At 40.3% G+C, this 24,012-nt stretch overlaps 1 protein-coding gene across 7 annotated transcripts in view; it reads left to right on the plus strand.

Annotated features, from left to right (window-relative positions):
* Positions 1-267: 267 nt before the first annotated feature.
* MAATS1 (MYCBP associated and testis expressed 1) overlaps positions 268-24,012 on the plus strand; it is a 113,699-nt gene continuing 89,954 nt past the window's right edge. For 3 of the 7 annotated variants that reach the window (XR_003508930.1, XR_003508925.1, XM_027529317.1), the window contains exons 1-5: positions 268-546; positions 11,497-11,573; positions 12,070-12,227; positions 14,745-14,828; positions 16,096-16,152. Coding sequence is in view for 4 of the 7 variants with exons in the window: in XM_027529317.1 (XP_027385118.1) it covers positions 423-546; positions 11,497-11,573; positions 12,070-12,227; positions 14,745-14,828; positions 16,096-16,152 (500 nt within the window). In the remaining 3 variants the exon portion in view is untranslated. Of the gene's footprint in view, positions 547-10,513; positions 11,332-11,496; positions 11,574-12,069; positions 12,228-14,744; positions 14,829-16,095; positions 16,153-24,012 lie in introns of those variants that run through there. The other 4 variants (XM_027529065.1, XR_003508895.1, XM_027529173.1 and 1 more) reach the window with 4 other exon arrangements.

The following is a 24,012-nucleotide window of genomic DNA, read 5'->3' on the forward strand; positions in this document are numbered from 1 at the left end:
GACTTTATCACCGGAGTGCAGCTGGGAAGTGAGGGAGTCCCTCTCCCACCCCGCCCTTCTCTCCCCCTCCTCGCCTTTCTCTCCAACGAGCCCTCCGTCCTTCTCTACCCTCGCCCCGCCCTTCTCTCCTTGCCCTCCCCTCCCTAGGCCAGCCCCTCTTTTCCTCCTTTCTTCCCTCCTCTACCCCTACCTCTCATGCTCCACCCTTCTGCGCACTTCCCCATCCTTCCGCTTCTGCTCCTCGCCCCGCCCCTTCCTTCGTCACTCGACCCCGCTAGTCCCGCCCCTCTCTTCTGGACTAGCTGCCTATCTTCGCCTGGCGCTTACTCTCTGGTTCCTGCTGGGGTTACCATAGCTACGGTGCACGCAGCAGCTAGGTTTCCCTAGTTGGACCTGGTTGGCGGCAGGGAAGAACCGGCACCATGAGTCACGTAGTGACTATCGAAGAACCCCAGGCCAAGCCCCAGGTGTCTCAAACCCGGTTCGGAGGGAAGTCGGGGGCCTGGGGCAACGTCTCTGCCAGTCGAACGTATGATTTCTTATACGGTAAGGGCGGCTCCAGACCTCCCTCCTGAGTTGTCGACACCTGGGCCAGGTGGGCATCGAGACTGTCCGACCTGGCCGGGAACGCGGCGGACGAAAGACAAGCCACAGGAGGGATCTCTAGCCCGGGTTGTCTGTCGTTGTGTAGGGGCAGCTCCAAGCCCTGCAGGTGGTGGCTCTTGGGCGGGCTGGGGGGAGGAGGCGGTCTCGGAAGCCGCAGGTGCGCTGTGCATCTCAGAGTAGAGAGCAGGGACACCTGATTCTTCTTTACCCTGACAATTTGCACAGCCCTAAGCAATTGTCCTGAATGCCGTTCCTGGCGTTCTGATTTGGAGATTCACTCAACACTCCCTCATTCAAACTGCATAAAATGTCCAATTCGCTGGGCAACTCCAAACTTGTCATTCTGGGTAGGTAAAGAGGTTGTCTCCTCTTTGTTTTTAGGTTTCTCTTTTTATTTGAGCTTATTCTTATCCGTCAAAGTGTTGCTTGTAAACTAGGTCTACTAGGTCCTTTGGGCCAGTAAATCCTCAGTTTATTTAATGCCCTGATTGTTCTTTTATGTTCTGTCCCTTCTACTGGACTATAAATTCCTGAGTTATTTAAGTTCTTGTTCTCTCCATTTTTGTAGCATTCTCAGCACCTTTTTCAGTTCAGTTCAGTCGCTCAGTCGTGTCCGACTTTTTGCGACCCCATGAATCGCAGCAGGCCAGGGCTCCCTGTCCATCACCATCTCCCAGAGTTCACTCAGACCCACGTCCATCGAGTCGGTGATGCCATCCAGCCATCTCATCCTCCACCGTCCCCCTTTCCTCCTGCCCCCAATCCCTCCCAGCATCAGAGTCTTTTCCAATGAGTCAACTCTTCACATGAGGTGGCCAAAGTACTGGAGTTTCAGCTTTAGCATCATTCCTTCCAAAGAACACCCAGGGCTGATCTCCTTTAGAATGGACTGATTGGATCTCCTTGCAGTCCAAGGGACTCTCAAGAGTCTTCTCCAACACCACAGTTCAAAAGCATCAATTCTTTGGCACTCAGCTTTCTTCACAGTCCAACTCTCAGATCCATACATGACCACTAGAAAAACCATAGCCTTGACTAGACGGACCTTTGTTGGCAAAGTAATGTCTTTGCTTTTCAATATGCTATTTAGGTTGGTCATAACTTTCCAGTGCTGGTACATATGTTGGGTGCTATATAATTTGTTATGAATCATTTATTTAATTTACTACTACAATAAATATAATCAGTAAAGCATGGTTTTTCCCCCCAGTTTTGCCCTCGTTACCCTACTTTTAACCGTGTGGTATCTCCTCTGAGAATCCCAGGGTTTCCTTTGGATAAGAGTCTTTAGGGGAGCCATTCCCTGGTGTTGGGAATATGTAATGATTGCTTGCATTTGTGTATGCTTCACAGTTAACAGCATTCTTTTCCAAATCTTACCTTATTTATATACTGTTTTACATTTGACTGAATGTTATGTGAATACCTTGTATCTCTCAAGTGCCTCACTTGAAGTGCCTGCAATACTTTGTCACTTCCCTGAATCTACATTTGTTGATGGCTTAATAGCTACACTATTGCACTGCTAATTATAAAGTCTTTTAAATATGATATATTTTTCCTGCTGCTGCTGCTGCTAAGTCACTTCAGTCGTGTCCGACTCTGGGACCCCACAGATGGCAGCCCACCAGGCTCCCCCGTCCCTGGGATTCTCCAGGCAAGAACACTGGAGTGGCTTGCCATTTCCTTCTCCAATGCATGAAAGCGAAAAGTGAAAGGGAAGTCCCTCAGTCGTGTCCGACCCTCAGCGACCCCATGGACTGCAGCCTTCCAGGCTCCTCCATCCATGGGATTTTTCAGGCAAGAGTACTAGAGTGGGGTGCCATTGCCTTCTCCGAAGATATTTATTTATTGGTTGTGCTGGGTCTTCATTGCTGCATGGGGGCCTTCTCTAGTTGCAGTGTGAGGGCTTCTCATTGCAGTGGTTTCTCTTGTTGCAGAGCATGGGCTCTAGGGACAGGGCCTTCAGTAGTCGTGGCCTGTGGGCTCAGTAGTTGTGGTGCACGGGCTTATTGTCCCATGGCATGTGGGATCTTCCTGGACCAGGAATCAAATCCATGTCCCCTGCATTGCCCGGCAGATTCTTCATCACTGAGCTACCACCGAAGCCCCCAAAATATCTTAAATACTTCTTGGGTTTATCATTTATCATGAGCTCTTTCCTCCTTTCTTTTCTCTCTCTATAGAATAAACAACAAGGACCTACTGTATTTATGTTAATTCCAAACTCCTAATTTATTTCTCCCCTCCCCTCCTCTGCTATCCCCTTTGATAACCATAAATTTGTTTTCTATGTCCATGAGTTTGTCTGTTTTGTAAATAAGTTTATTTGTATTTTTTTAAGATTCTGCACATAAGTGATATGATATTTGTCTTTGATTTACTTAATAGGATATCTCTAGGTCCATCCATGTTGCTTCAAACGGCATTATTTCATTCTTTTTTATGGCTGAGTAATAGTCCATTGTGTGCTTGTATACATATGCATATATATGTTATTTTCTTTATACATCTTCTTTATCCATTCATCTGTTGATAGACATTTAGGTTGCTTCCAGGGCTTGGCCTTTGTAAATAGAGTTGCTGTGAACATTGGGGTGCATGTATCTTTTCAAAGTAGAGTTTTCTCTGGATATATGCCCATGAGTGGGATTGCAAGATCATATAGTAACTCTATTTTTAGGTTTTCTTTTTTTAATGGAACCTCCCTGATCTTCTCCACAGTGGTCGCACCAACTTTCATTCCCACTAACAGTGTAGGAGAGTTTCTTTTTCTTCACTCTCTCTCCAGCATTTATTATTTGTAGGCTTGTTAATAATGGCCATTCTGATGGGAGATGATACCTCACTGTAGTTTTGATTTGCATTTCTCTAATAATTAGTGATATTGAACATCTTTTCATGTGCCTGTGGGCCATCTGTATGTCTTCTTGGAGAAATGTTTTAGGTCTTCTGGCTATTTTTTAATTTTTTTTTTTATATTAAGCTGTATGAGCTGTTGGTATATTTTGGAAACTAATCATTTGTTGTAGCATCATTTAGAAATATTTTCTCCCACTTTGTAGGTTGTTGTTTATGTTTTCCTTTGTTGTGCTAAAGTTTTTAGGCTTAATTAGATACTGTTTATTTCTGTTCCAAAAACATCTTGCTGCAATGTATGTTAGAGTCTTCTGCCCATATTTTCCTCTAGAAGTTTTATCCGGTCTTACATTTAGGGCTTTAATCAATTTGAGTTTATTTTTGTATATGGTATTGAAGAATGTTCTAATTTCATTCTTTTACATGTAGCTGTCCAGTTTTTCTCAGAACCATTTAGTGAAGAGGCTGTCTTTTCTCCATTGTGTATTCTTACCTACTTTTCTTAGATTAATTGGCCATAAGTGTATGGGTTTACCGCTGACTCTGTCCTGTTCAGTTGATCTGTATGTCCGTTTCTGTGTCAGTGTCAGACAGTTTTGATTATGTTAGCTTTGTAATATTGTCTGAAGCCAGAGAATGTGATTTCTCCAGCTCTGTTCTTCTCTCTCAAGATTATTTTGGCTATTCAGGGTCTTTTGTGTTTTCATCCAAATTAAAAATTATTTTGTTCTAATTATGTGAAAATGCCATTGGTAATGTAATAGGGATTGCATTGAATCTGTAGATTCCATTGGGTAGTATGGTCATGTTAACAATATGGATTCTTCCGTTTCAGGAACATGTATATCTTTCCATTTGTTTGTGTCATCTTCAGTTTCTTTCATTAGTGTCCTATAGTTTTCAGAGTAGAGATCTTTTGCCTTCTTAGGTAGGTTTATTCCTAGGTATTTTATTCTTTTTAATGCAATGGTAAATGAAATTGTTTCCTTAATTGTTTCTGATATTTCCTTGTTAGTGTACAGAAATGCAATAGATTTCTATATATTAACTTTTTTTTAAATTTTATTTTATTTTAAACTTTACATAATTGTATTAGTTTTGCCAAATATCAAAATGAATCCATCACAGGTATACATGTGCTCCCCATCCTGAACCCTCCTCCCTCCTCCCTCCCCATACCATCCCTCTGTGTCGTCCCAGTGCACTAGCCCAAAGCATCCAGTATCGTGCATTGAACCTGGACTGGCATCTCATTTCATACATGATATTTTACATGTTTCAATGCCATTGTATCTAGCAGCTTTATCACACTTACTCATGAGCTCTAGTAGTTTTCTGGTAGTTTCTTTAGGGTTTTCTCTGTGTAGCATCATGTCATATACAAACAGTGACAAATTTTTTTTTTTAATTTGGATTCCTTTTTAAAAAAAAATACTTATTTTTATTTATTTGGCTGCACTGGGTCTTAGTTGCAGAATGTGATATCTTTTGAATGGTAGCATGCCAACTCTTAGTTGTGGCATGTGGGGTCTAGTTCCCTGACCAGGGATTGAACCCAGGCCCCTTGCATTGGGAGCACAGAGTCTCAGCCACTGGACCACCAGAGAAGTCCCTGGATTCCTTTTCTTTTTCTTCTCTGATTGCCATGACTAGGACATCCAAAACTATATTGAATAAGAGTGGTGAGAGTGAGCATCCTTGTCTTGTTCCTGATCTTAGAGGAAATATTTCAGCTTTTACGTTGTGTATGATGTTAGCTATGGTTTTGTCATATATGGCCTTTGTTATGGTTAGGTAAGTTCCCTCTATGCCCACCTTCTGAAGGGTTTTTTTTTAAATCATAAATGGATATTGAATTTTATAAAAAGTTTTTTCTGAATCTATTGAGATGTTCATATGGCTTTTCAATTTATTAATGTGGTGTATCACATCGACTGATATGCAGATATTGAAAACTCCTTGTATCTCTGGAATAAATCCTAACTTTATTATAGTGCATGATCCTTTTAATGTATTGTTGGAGTCAGTTTGCTGGTATCTTGTTGAGAATTTTTGCATCTATGTTCATTAGTGATATTGGCCTGTAATTTTCTTTTTTTGTGATCTTTCCTGGTGGCTCGGACAGTAAAGAATCTTTCTGCAGTGTGGGGGAACTGGGTTCAATCCCTGGGTCAGGAAGATCCCTGGAAAAGGAAATGGCTACCCATTCCAGTATTCTTGCCTGGAGAATTCCATGGACAGAGGAGCTGAGTCAGACACGACTGAGCGACTAACACTTTCACTTTTTGTTTGGTTTTGGTATCAGGTTGATGGTGGCCTCGTGGAATGAGTTTGGAAATGTTCTTTCTTCTGCAATTTTTGGGAATAGTTTCAGAAGGATAGATGTTAACTTTTCTCTGAATGTTTCATGAAATTCACTTGTGAAGCCATCTGGTCCTGGACTTTTGTTTGTTGGGCTTGTTTTGTTTTTTATTGTTTTTGGCTGTGTCATGAAGCTTGTGGGATCTTAGTGCCCTGACCAGGGATTGAACCCGCACCCTCTGCATTGAAAGGCAAAGTATTAACCACTGGACCACCAGGGAAGTCCCTAAAATACATTTTTGATCCCCTTCTCTCTTTCTTCTTCTAGAACCCTTATCATGTGTAGGTTGGCACATTTTGTATTATCCCATAGAGTTCGTATGTTGCCTTTACTTTTTTCATTTGTCTTTCCACTATTCTGATTGAGTAATTTACTATTCTGTCTTCCAGATCACTTATCATTCTTCTGTATCCTTTAGTCTGCTATTCATTGCTTCTAGATTGGTTTTTATCTCAGCAATGGAATTGTCTAATTTTGATTGGTTCACCTTTATAGTTTCCATTAATAGTTCCTTGTTACGGTGATCTGCATTTCTATTGATAGGTTTCTTAATTCCTTTAACATTTTTATTATCTTCTCTTTGAACTCAAGGTCTAAACGACTGGTGAGGTCTGTTTCATTATTTGTTCTTTCAGGGCATTTCTCTTGTTCTTTCGATTTGAAATAGTTTCTATGCTTTTTAATTTTACTTACCTTTTTCTGTCTCTCTGAATTTCGGAGAAACCACTCTCCACTGTGGTCTTGAAGGGATGTTTTTATGTAGGGTTGTCCCTGCATAGACTCTGTGTCTCCAGTTCTTTGGTGGGAGACTGATTTTGGTATGGATGCCCACCATGTCTTTCCTCAGGCTGGACTGGTTGTTATCCCCTGGATAAGAAGAAGTGTGGTTGGCTTGTAGCGTCTACAGCCTGTGCTGGATGTGAGGCAGGGCTTCTCAGCTCCATGGCTATCATCATCCTATTGGGAGTAGGGTGTACTCCCCAGTTGTTTGAATAGAAGGCTTGAAGGTTGGGTTTGATCATGCTCTGTAGCCCTTGAGTGTGCACGCTGCCCCAAGGGAGGTGAATCCTGAAGCAAGTAAGGTCTGTGAGGTCACAGAATACCTCTGTCTTACCTGTGGAGACATCCATGCTCAGAAGCAGCCCAAATTCACAACCCTTTCTCTGTTGTATTCATCCCAGATCTAGGACAGGGCTGTGTTGTGCAGTGACTGGGGGTCAGGTGGTTGTGGCTGCAGGAGCTGCTTTGTCACCTGAGATCTGGGCTGCCTCTATGGTGATCTTCTCCCAGTCTTCTCTTTCTGCCCCAGATGTAGTGCTGAGCTGTGGTGTGGAGTGGGTGGAACCACTCCAGCACACCCAGCGTGCTCTTGCTGGGAAATAAACTGCTGCGTACTAGTATCTGCACCCTCTTATGGTGCCACCAGGTATGCATGCTGGCAGTATCTGCCCAGCTAGACCCACCACCCGCCGTGTGCCCATTTATAATGGGGTCTGCAGCTTCCCCAGATCACACCTCAGGCCCTCCGGTCTGTCTCTGCATGGCTAGACCAAGTCTCTGCCCAGATCTCACACTAGTCTGTGGTGCAGACTGAGGGGGCCAGGGCGTTTGCCTGTTTGGGTTGGGAAATGCGGTGAAGTGGCAGCCATCACTTCCGGTGGCTCTCTTGGCCCTGACTGTTAGTGAGCCAGCACACATACGCTCCTTATGAGTAGAGTCCAGCCTTCTTCTGTCTGTCTGTCTCAGTGAATTTCCTAGCAGGCGAGGGGGTTTTTCTTGTCTGTGCAGGATCCCAGGAATGGGATGCCAAAATTGTGGCTTGACCTGCTTGCTCCCCAGAGTGAAGGTCCACCCATGTGGAACTTCTCTTCCTTTCAGATCCCTCCCAGGGATGCAGGTCCCAACCTGATGGCTTTTTTTTTTTTTTCCACATCCTACCTTGCTTCCCAAATGTTGCTAGTGGTAAAGAATCCACCTGCCAATGCAGGAGACTTAAAGAGATGTGGGTTTGATCCCTGGTCAGGAAGATCCACTGGAGGAGGGCATGGCAACCCACTCCATGCCTGGAGAATCCCATGGTCAGAGGAGCCTTGTAGGCTACAGTTCATAGGGTTGCAAAGAGTTGGACATGACTGAAGCGACTTAGCACGCATAGCACCCTTTTGCTGCTGCTGCTAAGTCACTTTAGTCGTGTCTGACTCTGTGTGATCCCACAGACGGCAGCCACCAGGCTCCCCCGTCCCTGGGATTCTCCAGGCAAGAACACTGGAGTGGGTTGCCATTTCCTTCTCCAATGCATGAAAGTGAAAAGTGAAAGGGAAGTCGCTCAGTCGTGTCCGACTCTTAGCAACCCCACGGACCGCAGCCTACCAGACTCCTCCATCCATGGGATTTTCCAGGCAAGTACTGGAGTGGGGTGCCATTGCCTTCTCCGAGCACCCTGTTATGTGGAGCTATTTATTGCAGCTTTGGTTGTTTGTATAGAAGTCCTGCTGCCAGTTTCCAGCTAGTTTTGACTGAGAATTGTTCTACATGTAGATGTATCTTTGATGTGTTTTGGGGGGGAGGGGTGCTCTCTGTCCTCTTATTCCACCATCTTGATCCCCTCGGTTGCTGACTTCTTGAAGTCTTGGTTTCCTTTTCTATAAAATGGAGGCCTTGTGCTTACCTCATTAACTTTTTGAGAATTAAAAGGAATACTGCACATGAAGCTCTCGATACTGTCTAGGAATAAGTAAGTGGTAACCTGGTGATTGCTATTGCTTGGGGCTTCCCTCCGTGGCTCAGTGGTAAAGAATACACTTGCAATGCAGGAGCCACAGGAGATGCGAGTTTGATTCCTGGGTTTGGAAGATTCCCCAGAGGAGAACATGGCACCCCACTCCAGTATTCTTTTTTTTTTTTTTATATTAATTAATTTATCTTAATTGGAGGCTAATTACTTTATAGTATTGTAGTGGTTTCTGCCATACATTGACATGAATCAGCCATCCACTCCAGTATTCTTGCCTGGAAAATTCCATGGGCAGAGGAGCCTGGCAGGCTAAAGTCCATAGGGTCACAAAGAGTCGGACATGATTGAAGCGACACTGCATACACGCTGTTGCTTGGGCATCTCAAAGGCCTCTCCACTGCCATTTGAGCACTGATTTTGAGCACAGTTGTAGACTATGTTTATTTAACTTACATGCAGAGTACCTCATGAGAAATGCTGGGCTGGTTGAAGCACAAGCTGGAATCAAGATTGCTGGGAGAAATATCAATAACCTGAGATATGCAGATGACACCATCCTTATGGCAGAAAGCAAAGAAGAACTAAAGAGCCTCTTGATGAAAGTGAAGAAGAGGGTGAAAAAGTTGGCTTAAAACTCAACATTCAGAAAACTAAGATCATGGCATCTGGTCCCATCACTTCATGGCAAATAGATGGGAAAGCAATGGAGACAGTGAGAGACTTTATTTTTTTGGCTCCAAAATCACTGCATGATGGTGACTGCAGCCATGAAATTAAAAGACGCTTGCTCCTTGGGAGAAAGGTTATGACCAACCTAGGCAGTATATTAAAAAGCAGAGACATTACTTTGCCAACAAAGGTCCGTCTAGTCAAGCCTATGGTTTTCCAGTAGTCATGTATGGATGTGAGAGTTGGACTGTGAAGAAAGCTGGGTGCCGAAGAATTGATGCTTTTGAACTGTGGTGTTGGAGAAGACTCTTGAGAGTCCTTTGAACTGCAGGGAGATCCAACCAGTCCATCCTAAAGGAAATCAGTCCTGAATATTCATTGGAAGGACTGATGCTGAAGCTGAAACTCCAATACTTTGGCCACCTGATGCAAAGAACTGACTCATTTGAAAAGAACTTGATGCTGGGAAAGATTGAGGGCAGGAGGAGAAGGTGACAACAGAGGATGAGATGGTTGGATGGCAGCACTGACTCAATGGACATGAGTTCAAGTGAACTCCAGGAGTTGGTGATGGACAAGCGAGGCTTGGCCTGCTGCAGTCCATGGGATCGCAGAGTTGGACATGACTGAGCGACTGAACTGAACTGTAGACTATGTTGTAGAATGTATAGTTACAAATCATACAGTATTGTGTCATTGTCTGTAGATTCAAAAATGTTTCTATAGATATCATTTTCATATTCCTTATGGAAATATTAATAAGAGGGGAATGGTTTATTATCCAGACTTAGGGGAAATGTGGGTTAAATTAATTTCAGACGACCAGCACAATTGCAGCCATTAACCCAGTGATATCAAGTTGAGAACTGATGGGAATTGGGCTGATTAGGAATGAAGAGGCCAAATTTTATGCCCTCAAATTATAGGCTATTGAATTTAAAGAGAGAATGAATGCACCTATTTAGACAGAAGAATATAGCTTCAACATCACTAGTATGTTGGAAATAGTATAAGACAAAGTGAAACTTCTATATTCTCTTGTCTCGTGTTTTAAGTGATTTAAGAGGTATCATGGATCCCTGGTTGTGATTGTTTGTTTGTTTTGGCTAGCTGGGTCTTCACTGTGGTGCACGGGTTTCTCTTGTTGCGAAGCACAGGCTCTAGAACGTGTGGGCTCAGTATGTGCAGTATGCAGGCTCAGTGGTCGCAGCTCATGGGCTTCTCTAGTTGTGGTGCATGGGCTCAGTTGTCCCACAGCATGTGGGATCTTAGTTCCCAGACCAGGGATTGAACCCACGTCCCCTGCATTGGAAGGTGGATTTTCGACCACTGGACCACCAGGGAAGTCCTCAATGGTTGTGATCGTGCTGTTCGTCTGAAATTGGGTAACTGAGGAAGTAACTAAGTTCTGGAAATTGACAAATCATCTAAATTCAAGAGACTTAATTCTAAACCACAATAACAATTTAATAATTTCTGCAGAGAAATATACATTACCAAGATGTCTAGACTAGTTCAAGGTATTTGCCTAGACATATCTACTTGAGAAATCAAGTCTATATCTGAAGATTGCTTGTGAATTTAATGTCAAATTGTTTGATTTTTAAGTGATAGTAAAATCAATCATGAATATTCATTGTCACTTTAAAGGTATACCTAACAAACACATACTTACAGCAACAGGGCAATCTTATTTGAACTTGGAGGAAATAACTTAATTCCATTTTAAGGGGTGAATTCTAAAAATAGCTGATCTTATTTATGTCTTACTGGAGAATGACATTTTCTTACGCTGTCTACCAGCTCTGGGTGATACACTGTTAAGTTTGTATCTTCCCTGTGAACTGAAGATGGGAGGTAGTGCCCAAAGTTATTGTTTCTTTCCCTTGGAAATGGGTGTAGTGTCTGTGTATACATGGTCCTTCCTCTTAGAGTATTTCCAGAGATATCCAGACCCAGAAGGTGGTTTGTTCATAAGAGAGGAGAGCCTGTTGAGGTTATGATGCTTGAAACATGTTCAGCCTTCTTTTTGCATTCCAATTCTATTCACTGACGTTGGAGTATAGAGACATCACTTGCATCTCACAGACTCTCACTAATGGTGAGTAATAGAGCTATGAGCCTCTGCAGAGTTAGATGATATCTGAATTTTCTAATTTGTTTTCCAATTAAGAAATTACATTTCTTTACTGTTTTTCTCTCCCTGGGAGTAGATATGTGCTAGATTTGTGGTCTTCCTTATACTGCTTTATTGTTTATTTCACAGACCCGTTGTTTATTGTATCAAGTGAGAAAGACCACAACCAGGCAAATATTCAGGCCACCGTGATTCGAAGCAAACTGGTAGGTCTTATTCATCTGCTAAGACAGCCTAATGAACCTGAACCATCTAGTTTGGCTAACTGTGCTGATCAAATTTTCTAATCACCAAATCTCCACTGGATTTTATATTCTGCAGAAATTTTTTTGCCATGGTTACCAGGGGACAAGATGTTTTAATACTTGTGGCCCAATGTGAGGATTAACTAATAGTGAATAAAGGACTCACGGTAACCTAAATTATTTCAATGAGAAAAGTAATAGATAGCTGTGTTGAAAAAATTCCAGTAGTGCAAAAGCATATATGGTATAAAATAAATGCTACCCTTAGCCGTTTTCACATAATCACCCCTTGTCATCAGTTTCTTCAGTATCCTTCTAGAGATAGGCTATACATATACCAATAGCCTATGCCATATAGACGGTTTTGTACCTTTCAAAAGTTTGCAGTAGTAAAATACTTTAGAAAATCTGGTATAATTTTGTCCTTTTCCCCTCTGCCCTCCTGTCTTAACATTAGAGAAGAGTTCCCAGGTTTAGAACCATGTTCAGCAGCTTGTTCCATTATCCGAGATATTCTGTTTATTGGAGCAAGGCGGATCCTGTTCCATCGTTCATCAGTCGGGATTGGAAGCGACACGAGCAAAGGCACAGGGAGGCCCTCCAGCAACTTGCCGCGTGAGTGTCAGGCGGCTCCAGCTGCTATTCATGTGTTTGATAGATGCATTTTTCTTCTTAAAAAGTTTTGTTTATTCACTCTGTATTATTTTAATATGTACAGTTGTGATGTCATACCTAGACCAGTTGAGCTTAAATTCTCTTTCTTAACCCCTTTGACCAAAACAATCTGGATTCGGGAGCAACAGTTATAGGTTTATTGGTTAGTACTAGGTTGGTACAAAAGTAATTGTGATTTCAGACTGTGAATTTTAAATTATTAAAATGAGGCTCAAACACATCTTTATTAATTAAAATAGGAACCATTACAGTCAACACATCTGTGCCAATGAGAAATGAGTTGGTTTGTTCCTATAGCGCAAAAATACATGTTTCAGGATTTGATGAACTCTTGGAAAGCATTTTCTGCCTTCTGCTGGTTGTGGAAGCGTTTTCCTGGCAAAAAGTTGTCGAGATGCTTGAAGAAGTGGTAGTTGGTTGGAGAGAGGTCAGGTAAATATGGCAAATGAGGCAAAACTTTATAGCCCAATTTGTTCAACTTTTGGATTGCTGGTTGTGAAACTTGCAGTCAGGCATTGTGGAGAATTGGGTCCATTCTGTTGACCAATAGTGGCTGCAGGTGTTGCAGTTTTTGGTGCATTTCATTGATTTGCTGAGCATACTTCTCAGCTGTAATGGTTTTGCTGGGATTCAGAAAAATGTACTGGATCAGACAGACAGCAGACCACCAAAACAATGACCATGACTTTTTTTTGGTGCACGTTTGGTTTTGGGAAGTGTTTTTGGAGCTTCTTCTCCGTCCAGCCACTGAGCTAGTTGTTGCCAGTTGTTTCATAAAAATCCACTTTTTGTCACGTGTCATAATCCGATCAAGAAGTGGTTCAGTGTTGCATAGAATAAGAGATGACGTTTCAAAACGATGGTTTTTTTTGATTTGCAGTCAGTTCATAAGGCACCGTTATCAAGCTTTTTCACATTTCCAATTTGCTTCAAATGCCAAATGACCATAGAAAGGTTGATGTTGAGTTCTTAGGCGGCTTCTTATGTAGTTGTATGAGGATCAGTTTTGATGATGGCTCTCAGTTGGTCATTGTCAACTTCGGATGACCGACTACTATGCTCCTCATCTTCAAGGCTCTTGTCTCCTTGGCAAAACTTCTTTAATCACCATTGCACTATATGTTTGTTAGCGGTTTCTGGGCCAAATGCATTGTTGATGTTGCTAGTTTCCTGCCCTGCTTTATGACCCATTTTGAACCTGAATAAGAATATTGCTTGAATTTGCTTTTTGTTTAACATCATTTCTGTAGTCTAAAATAAATATAAAATAAACAGCAAGTGATAAGCCATTAGCAAAAGAAAATATAAAGCAAGAAATGAGCATTAAAATGATGTATAACATGATCACAGTCCAGTATCAAATGGCAAAGTTCAACAGTGCAAAACTGCAGTTACTTTTGCACCAACCTAATAGGTGTTCTCCAAAGGTTACAGTATATATTACATGATAACTTAGCACCAAAGGTAGAGGTGACTGCATTTGTAATTTCTTTGATCCATCTTAGAAATTGCAGGTGTACTTTTCTGCTAGTATCCAAGTACACTTTTTGGAGACCTGCAACCAAAGCACCTTCAGCAATAGGTCTGTCAAATTCCTTATTCGTTTAAAGAATATTTGCAAGTTCATACATAGTAAATTTCTTTTAAAATGCTACCTTACAGCCTAGAATTCATGCTTCCTTAGAAAAAGGATCTTTGATATTTTTGTCTGATTATTCTTCCAGATAAAACTCAAAATCCTTTTTTGCACATTAAAATTCTCTAAAAACTTTTGGCATTCTTACTGGGATCAAATTAAAGCTATAAAGTAATTTAGGAAGAACTGGTATTTTTATAATATTAATCTTTCAATAAAGAAACAGGACTATATTATAATTTCTGTAGCAATAAAGATTTGTAATTTCTTTTAACAAATTAAAAAAAAATTTGTTTTTTTAAATTTTGTAATTCTCATGCACTGTTAACTAAAAATGAGCATTTTTGTATGTGGAATTTCATAAATTTACTCATTTATTAGCTTTCAGCTCCTCTTGTTGGCTCCTGGTTTCCTGGCTCAGGAAAAGTGATTATTGTAATCTGAGATGTAGGACAATAAGACACATGTTATAGAAGACTTTGCTCTCAGTCTCAGGTGTTTCTCCTACTTTATAGACATATAAATACAAAATAGGGGCTTCCCAGGTGGTGCTAGTGGTAAAGAATCTGTCTGCCAATGCAGGAGATGCAAGAGACATGGCTTTGATCCCTGGGGTGGGAAAATTCCCTGGAGTAGAAAGTGGCAACCACTCCAGTATTCTTGCCTGGAAAACTTCATGGACAGAGGAGCCTGGTGGGCTATAGTCCATGGGATCACAAAGAGTGAAGACACGATTTAGCAACTGAGAATGAATAGGAAATAAAAATTATATTTGGAAATAATATGTTCGACTTGAATAATGTTTTCCTGCTTCGTTTTAGAATTGATGCTTCTTTTCAGATGCCTAAAGAAGTTTATGAAGATCCTGATGTTACTGGAAAGAATCGCTATAAATATTTTGAAAGGTAGGAAATAATTACTGATGAATATGAGCCCTAATATTATTAGAGACCGCTTTGTAATAATGATAGCAGCTCTCATATTTAAGTCATGCAGTACACCAGGTGTCACTTTTTAAGTGCTTTATATATATAACATCAATTTTCAGAACAGAAATATAGGATAGGATATATTATCTCCATTTTACCAGTTAGGAAGCTGAGACCAAAAGAGGAGAAGTAAATTGCTCAAGGTTACTTTATTATGAATTAGCAAGTGTAGAGCTGGGATTCCAACTAAGTCTGCCTGACTTTAGAGATACTAATTGCAAATAAGAATGTATCTTTGAGAACAAAATGAAGTCATCAAATGAGGTGAGATAGAGCAAAGACACCATGACAGCTATAGTGCAGGGAAAAGTGTTAAAAGAGGGCAGATAGGTGACATTTGCTGTCTTTGTGTGAATGTTACCGAAACCACATGATCAAAAGATTCACCTTGTTTCATTCGTGATGAATACACACATGTGATAATCATACACTCAGATTAGATAAAAATAAGATGCGGATTTCCCTCTAGGTCCTATCTGAGTTAGCAAAATAGCTAACTCGGATGTATAACTTGATGTCATACCTACCTAAGTTCATTTGAGAAAGTCAATTTGTAATGCGCATTATTTATGAACAACCTCCTTATGGGTGTTTTATGATGCTGAGTTTTTCAGAAGAATGAAATTCTTTACATAGTATACTCAGTTCCTAGACTTTCGGGGGTCGGGTCTAAAGTAAATAATTGGAAATTTCAGAATATCTCAGAGAACTTGAGAAGTTGCTGGGAACTAATGACCAGCTGAAGCCTAAGTATAGGGCACTGTTTCTCAGGTGTGGCTTGATTCCCATCTGCAGCAAACACATGGGGATGTTTATTACAAATGCAGATTAATTGGCTCTACCTTGTATCCACTGAGTGCTGGGCTAGACCTGTGGATTTGAATTTTAAACAAGAATCTTCCCACTCCCACCCACTCCAGCGTTCTTGCCTGGAGAATCCCAGGGACGGGGGAGCCTGGTAGGTGCCATCTCTGGGGTCGCACAGATTCGGACACGACTGAAGCGACTTAGCAGCAGCAGCTTCCCACTCCCCAGTGATTTTGTGTGTGCCAAAGTTTGAGAACTGCTGATATATAAAGTATTCAAACTCACTGATTTTAAGGGACAAATATTGGCAGTGGCAGGAAACTCAGCAAACACACAATGCAAAAGTCCCACGTTTGTGTTTTCCTTTCTTCCCCAGGCCTTTCCTTCCATTTTATCAGCAGATGCCATTCAATGTTGTTTTTGCATCAACCAGGTAAGTAACCATTATTTTAAAACTTTTTTCCAGTTTATTTTTTTTATTATTTGCTTCCATATTTGTTTCTAGAAGATAGTTCTCTGAATCATTATTTTTAAAGAATGGATCATAAACCATTAGAACATTTTCTAGTGGTCATTAGCAGCATTTTAAAAAACAAAATAGAAAATAACCAAAAGCATCAGATGTATTGAGGGTAGTTGTGTTTTTGCTTATAACTTTTGATTTAAATAGATAAATGTATATGTTCGTAGGTATATAATGGTTATGGTATGTAGTGTATTTTTGATTATGAGTTATGGTAAAAATGAAAGTTGAAAGTGCTCTAAATGTTCTCTTTTGCTTCTCTGAAATGTACTTATTTGACAACAGTTCTTCAACGTTTGATCAAGAAAACCAGTGAAAATATTTTTTAATAGTAGAATTTATAATTTAATCATCTGATGGACACAAGGCAGTGTGCTATATACAAAGAAACATACACCATGGTGTCTGTCCCACAAAGGAATGTGAACCAAGGTGAAAAGAAAGGAAAGGACAAGAGCTGAATCTGGGATTATTGTGCAGTTCCCTGGTCTTTTGTTTCAGGGCAAGATAGCAGGTTTGGTAAAGTGTCCCATTAAAAAACTAATTTTTGCTATACTCTTTTCCATATCAATATAACTTAATGTTCCTATAAGAGAAGAAAATCCAAGGTATTCATGAAATGAATGAGAAGATAAATGTTTTTTAAGGCCTAAGATTTCTGAATAGAAATAGGTCTGGACTTTCAAACATACTTTTAAAAGGTATGGTTACTCTTAATGATACAGCATCTTATATAAATAGGATATATGTTATCAAAGGTCTGTAATCCATGCCAATTATGATTCCAGTTTCTCCTCAAATTTTTTAAGACTATGTATGGATTTCTTTGGCTCTTATATGGATGTAGGGAAGATGCTTTGCTTATTGTAGCAATATTTTTGGGGATCAGTCTCCTAAAGCAAAGGAAATAAAACCGAAAATAAATAGAATGTAATAAACTTAAAAGCTTTTGCACAGTAAGGGAAACTGTTGACAGTGTGAAAAGATAGCCCACTGAATGGGAGAAAATATTGGCAAATGATATGACCCATAAAAGGTTAATATCCAAAATATATAAACAGCTCATACAACATAAAAAAATCCCAAACAACCCGATTAAAAAATGTGCAGAAGACCTGAATAGACATTTCTCCAAAGAGGACATGCAGATGGCCAATAGGCACATGAAAAGATGTTCAACATTGCTAATCCATCAAAACCATAAGGAGATGTTATTTCATACCTGTCAGAATGGCTGTCTTCAAAAAGAACATGAATAACAAATGTTGGCAAGGATGTGGGGAAAAGGGAATCTTTATCTGCTGTTGGTGGGAATGTAAACTGGTGCAGTCACTGTGGAAAATAGTATGGCGGTTTCTCAAAAAACTGAAAATAGAATAACCATATAATGCAACAATTCCACTCCTGGGTATATGTCTGAAAAAAAATACCCACTATTTTGAAAAGATACATGCACCCCAATGTTCATAGCAGCATTATTCACCATTGCCAAAATTTGGAAGCAACTCATGTGTCCATCAACAAATGAATGGATAAAGAAGATGTGGTTTATATATGCAGTGGGCTATTAGCCATAAAAAAGAATGAAATTTTTCCACTTGGAACAACATGGATGATTTAGAAAATATGCTAAGTGAAGTTAGCAAAAGACAAATGCTGTATGATATTACTTTATTTGTGGAGTCTAAAAAATACAACAAACTAGTGAATGTAACAAAAAAGAAATAGACTCACAGATTTAGGGTACAAACTGGTGGTTAGCAGTGGGGAAAGGGAAAAAGGGAAGAACAATGCAGGAATAGGGGGTTAAGAAATACAAACTATAATATATATTATATAAAATAAGCTACAAGGATATAGTGTACAACACAGGAAATATAGCCAATATTTTATAACTATAAATGGAATATAACATTTAAAAATTGTGAAATACTATATTGTATTTGTTGTTGTTCTGTTGCTAAGTTGTGTCCAACTCTTTGTAACGCCATGGGCTACAGCACGCCAGGCTTCACTGTCCTTTCACTATTTCCTTGTGTTTGCTCAGACTCATGTCCATTGAGTCAGTGATGCCATCCAACCATCTCATCCTCTGTCACCCACTTCTCCTCCTGCCCTCAATCTGTAAGTTCTTGGTTCACGTGCTGATGAAGCCTAGCTTGAAGGATTTTGAGCATAATCTTGCTAGCATGTGAAATGAGTGCAATTATACGATAATTTGAACACTCTTTGGCATTGCTCTTCTCTTAGGGATTGGAATGGAAACTGACCTTTTCCAGTCCTGTGGCCCCTGCTGAGTTTTCCAAATTTACCAGCGTATTGAGTGAAGCACTGTTAAAGCACTACTAAAGCATCATCTTTTAGGATTTGAAGTAACTCAGCTAGAATTTCATCACCTCCACCAGCTTTATTTTTAGTGATGCTTTGTAAGGTCCACTTGACTTCACACTCCAGGATGTCTGGCTCTAGGTGAGTGACCACACCATTGTGGTTATCCAGGTCAAAGACCTTTTTTGTACAGTTCTTCTGTGTATTCTTGCCACCTCTTCTTAATGTCTTCTGCTTCTGTTAGCTCCTTGCCATTTCTGTCTTTTATTGTGCCCATCTTTGCATGAAATGGTCCCTTGGTATCTCCATCTTGAAGAGATCTCTTGTCTTTCTCTTTCTGTTGTCTGCCTCTGTTTCTTTTCATTGTTCATTTAAGAAGGCTTTCTTTTTTCTCCTTACTATTCTCTGAAACTTTGCATTCAGTTGGGTATATCTTTCCCTTTATCCTTGGCCTTTTGCTTCTCTTTTCCCAGGTATCTGTATGGCCTCTTCAGACAATCACTTTGACTTCTTGCATTTCTTTTTCTTGGGGATAGTTCTGGTCACCACCTTCTATAAACAATGTGCCGAACCTCCATCCATACTTCTCAGGCACTCTTGTCCACCAGATCTAATCCCTTAAATCTATTTGTCACCTCCACTGTATAATCATAAGGGATTTGATTTAGGGCATACCTGAATGGCCTAGTGGTTTTCCCTGCTTTCTTCAATTTGAGCCTGAATTTTGCAGTAAGGAGCTGATGATCTGAGTCACAGTCAACTCCAGATTTTGTTTTTGCTGACTGTTTAGAGCTTCTCCTTCTTTGGCTGCAAATAATATAATCAGTCTGATTTCGGTATTGATCGTCTGGTGATGGCCATGTGTAGAGTCATTTCTTGTGTTGTTGAAAGAGGATATTTGCTATGACCAGCGTGTTCTTTTGGCAAAGCTCTGTTAGCCTTTGTCCTACTTCATTTTGTATTCCAAGGCCAAACTTGCCTTTTACTCTAGGTATCTCTTGGCTTCCTATTTTTGCATTCCAGTCCTTGTGATGAAAAGGACATCTTTTTTTGGTGTTCTGGAAGGACTTGTAGGTCTTCATAAAAATGTTCAACTTCATCTTCTTCAGCATTAGTGGTTGGGGCGTAGACTTGGATTACTGTACTGCTGAATGGTTTGCTTTAGAAATGAACTGAGATCATCCTGTAATTTTTGAGATTACCCCCAAGTACTGCATTTTGGATTCTTTTGTTGACTCTGAGCTACTCCATTCCTTCTAAGGGATTCTTGCCCACCTATAACATGTTATACATCAACTATACTTCAGTAAAAATGTTAAAAAAGAAAATAAATGGATAGAGGAAAATATAGCTTGCTAACACTAAAAGAAAGCAATAGTAGCTATAATAATTTCAGACAGAGCAGACCTCAAGGAATATTATCAGGGATAAAGAGAGGCATTATGTAATGAAAAAGAGGTCAGTTCTCCAAGAAAACATAATAATCCTTAATGTATATATACCTAATGACAGAGTGTCAGACTGCGTGTGACAAAAACTAATAGAATTACAAGAAGTAAATGAATTCACTGTCACAGTGGGGGGCTTCAATACCCTCATGTACAAAGCGGATACATCTAACAGGCAGAAAGTCAGTAAGGCCCTAGCATACCATTTATCAGCCGGATATAATTGCTATCTATAGACTACTTGAAACAAAACAAAACAAAATGCAGTACTTGGATGCAGTCTCAAAAATGACAGGATGATCTCTGTTCATTTCCAAGGCAAACCATTCAGTATCACAGTACTCCAAGTCTATGCCCCAACCTGTAATGCTGAAGAAGCTGAAGTTGAACGGTTCTGTGAACACCTACAAGACCTTTTAGAACTAACACCCAAAAAAGATGTCCTTTTCATTATAGGGGACTGGAATGCAAAAGTAGGAAGTCAAGAAACACCTGGAGTAACAGGCAAATTTGGCCTTGGAATACAGAATGAAGCAGGGCAAAGACTAATAGAGTTTTGCCAAGAAAATGCACTGGTCATAGCAAACACCCTCTTCCAACAACACAAGAGAAGACTCTACACATGGACATCACCAGATGGTCAACACCAAAATCAGATTGATTATATTCTTTGCAGCCAAAGATGGAGAAGCTCTATACAGTCAGCAAAAACAAGACCAGGAGCTGACTGTGGCTCAGATCATGAACTCCTTATTGCCAAATTCAGACTTAAATTGAAGAAAGTAGGGAAAACCACTAGACCATTCAGGTATGACCTAAATCAAATCCCTTATGATTATACAATGGAAATGAGAAATAGATTTAAGGGCCTAGATCTGATAGATAGAGTGCCTGATGAACTATGGACGGACGTTCATGACATTGTGCAGGAGACAGGGATCAAGACCATCCCCGTGGAAAAGAAATGCAAAAAAGCAAAATGGCTGTCTGAGGAGGTCTTACAATACCTGTGAAAAGAAGAGAGGCGAAAAGCAAAGGAGAAAAGGAAAGATATAAGCATCTGAATGCAGAGTTCCAAAGAATAGCAAGAAGAGATAAGAAAGCCTTCCTTAGTGATCAATGCAAAGAAATAGAGGAAGACAACAGAATGGGAAAGACTAGAGCTCTCTGCAAGAAAATTAGAGATACCAAGGGAACATTTCATGCAAAGATGGGCTCGATAAAGGACAGAAATGGTATGGACCTAACAGAAGCAGAAGATATTAAGAAGAGGTGGCAAGAATACACAGAAGAACTGTACAAAAAAGATCTTCATGACCAAGACAATCACGATGATGTGATCACTCACCTAGAGCCAGACATCGTGGAAAGTGAAGTCAAGTGGGCCTTAGGAAGCATCATTATGAACAAAGCTAGTGGAGGTGATGGAATTCCAGTTGAGCTATTTCAAATCCTGAAAGATGATGCTGTGAAAGTGCTGCACTTAATATGCCAGCAAATTTGGAAAACTCAGCAGTGGCCACAGGACTGGAAAAGGTCAGTTTTCATTCCAATCCCTAAGAAAGGCAATGCCAAAGAATGTTCAAACTACCCCACAATTGCACTCATCTCACACGCTAGTAAAGTAATGCTCAAAATTCTCCAAGCCAGGCTTCAGCAAGATGTAAACCGTGAACTTCCTGATGTTCAAGCTGGTTTTAGAAAAGGCAGAGGAACCAGAGATCAAATTGCCAACATCCGCTGGATCATAGAAAAAGCAAGAGAGTTCCAGAAGAACATCTGTTTCTGCTTTATTGACTATGCCAAAGCCTTTGACAGTGTGGATCACAATAAACTGTGGAAAATTCTGAAAGAGATGGGAATACCAGAGCACCTGACCTGCCTCCTGAGAAACCTGTATGTAGGTCAGGAAGCAACAGTTAGAACTGGACATGGAACAACAGACTGGTTCCAAATAGGAAAAGGAGTATGTCAAGGCTGTATATTGTCACTGTACTTATTTAACTTCTATGCAGAGTACATCATGAGAAACACTGGACTGGAAGAAGCACAAGCTGGAATCAAGATTGCCAGGAGAAATATCAATAACCTCAGATATGCAGATGATACCACCCTTATGGCAGAAAGTGAAGAGGAACTAAAATGCCTCTTGATGAAAGTGAAAATGGAGAGTGAAAAAGTTGGCTTAAAGCTCATCATTCAGAAAACAAAGATCATGGCATCTGGTCCCATCACTTCATGGGAAATAGATGGGGAAACAGTGGAAACAGTGTCAGACTTTATTTTTGGGGCTCCAAAATAACTGCAGATGGTGATTGCAACCATGAAATTAAAAGACGCTTACTCCTTGGAAGAAAAGTTATGACCAACCTAGACAGCATATTCAAAAGCAGAGACATTACTTTACCAACAAAGGTCTGTCTAGTCAAGGTTATAGTTTTTCCAGTGGTCATGTATGGATGTGAGAGTTGGACTGTGAAGAAAGCTGAGCGCCGAAGAATTGATGCTTTTGAACTGTGGTGTTGGAGAAGACCTTTGAGAGTCCCTTGGACTGCAAGGAGATCCAACCAGTCCATTCTGAAGGAGATCAGCCTTGGGATTTCTTTGAAAAGAATGATGCTAAAGCTGAAACTCCAGTACTTTGGCCACCTCATGCGAAGAGTTGACTCATTGGAAAAGACTCTGATGCTGGGAGGGATTGGGGGCAGGAGGAGAAGGGGACGACAGAGGATGAGATGGCTGGATGGCATCACTGACTCGATGGACATGAGTTTGAGTGAACTCCGGGAGTTGGTGTTGGACAGGGAAGCCTGGCATGCTGTGATTCATGGGGTCGCAAAGAGTCGGACAAGACTGAGCGACTGAACTGAACTGGTAGACTACTTATTCAACAACAATAGAGTATACATTCTTCTGAAGCTCACACAGAACATTCACCAAGATAAACCACATTCTGGACCATTAAACATACTTTAATAAATGTAAAAACACAGAAGTTATCTTCTCTCAGATCATAGTGGTGTTAAACTAGAAATTAAAAACAGAGAGATAACTGAAAACCCCCAAATATATGGATATTAAACAATACATTTCTAAATAGCATGGTTAAAGCAGACGTTTCAAGAGAAATTTTAAAATATTTTAAACTTATGAAAATGACAATGTAAATTATGAAAACTTGTGGAATGAAATGAAAGCAGTGCTTAGTGGGAAATTTATAGCATTGAATGCATGTATTAGAAAAAAAGAGATCTAAATCAATCATATAAGCTTCCACTTTGAGAAACTAGAAAAAGAAGAGCAAATTACATCCAAAGCAAGCAGAAGAAAAGAAATAAGAAATCAATGGACTTGACCAAGGAAATTGATAGAAAAAGTAAATGAAACCACAGAGTTCTTTGAAAAGCTCACAAAAACTGGTAAGTCTCTAGGCAGACTAAGAGAAAAAGAGAGGGGACACAAATTACTAACATCAGAAATGAAAAAGGATCACTACAGATCCTATGGCATTAAAAAGATAATAAAGGAATATTGTGATTAACTATTTGCCTACAATAGAGTTGATAATGTAGATGAAAAGGGCTAATTACTTGAAATACAACTTGCCAGAACTCAGAAGAAATAGGAGATCTGAATAGGCCTTTATCTATTAAACTTCTTTGAAGTGATAATTAATAGCTTTCTAAAACATAAAGCACCAGGCCTGGATGGGGTCTGCTGGTGATTCTACCAAACATTCAAGGAAGAAATTATACCATTCTCTACAATCTCTTTCAGGTAGTAGAAGCTCACTCATTCTGTAAGGGCAGCATTACCCTAATACCAAAATCAGACAAAGACATTAAGAAAGAAAGAAAGATAGTGCTAAGTCATGTACCTCTCTTGAGATCCCATGAAGTGTAGCCTGCCAGGCTCCTCTGTCCATGGGCTTCTCCAGGCAAGAATACTGGAGTGAGTTGCCATAAAGAAAACTACAAACCAACATCCCTCATAA

Source organism: Bos indicus x Bos taurus, chromosome 1 (assembly GCF_003369695.1).
Source record: "Bos indicus x Bos taurus breed Angus x Brahman F1 hybrid chromosome 1, Bos_hybrid_MaternalHap_v2.0, whole genome shotgun sequence".
Lineage (NCBI taxonomy): Eukaryota > Metazoa > Chordata > Mammalia > Artiodactyla > Bovidae > Bos > Bos indicus x Bos taurus.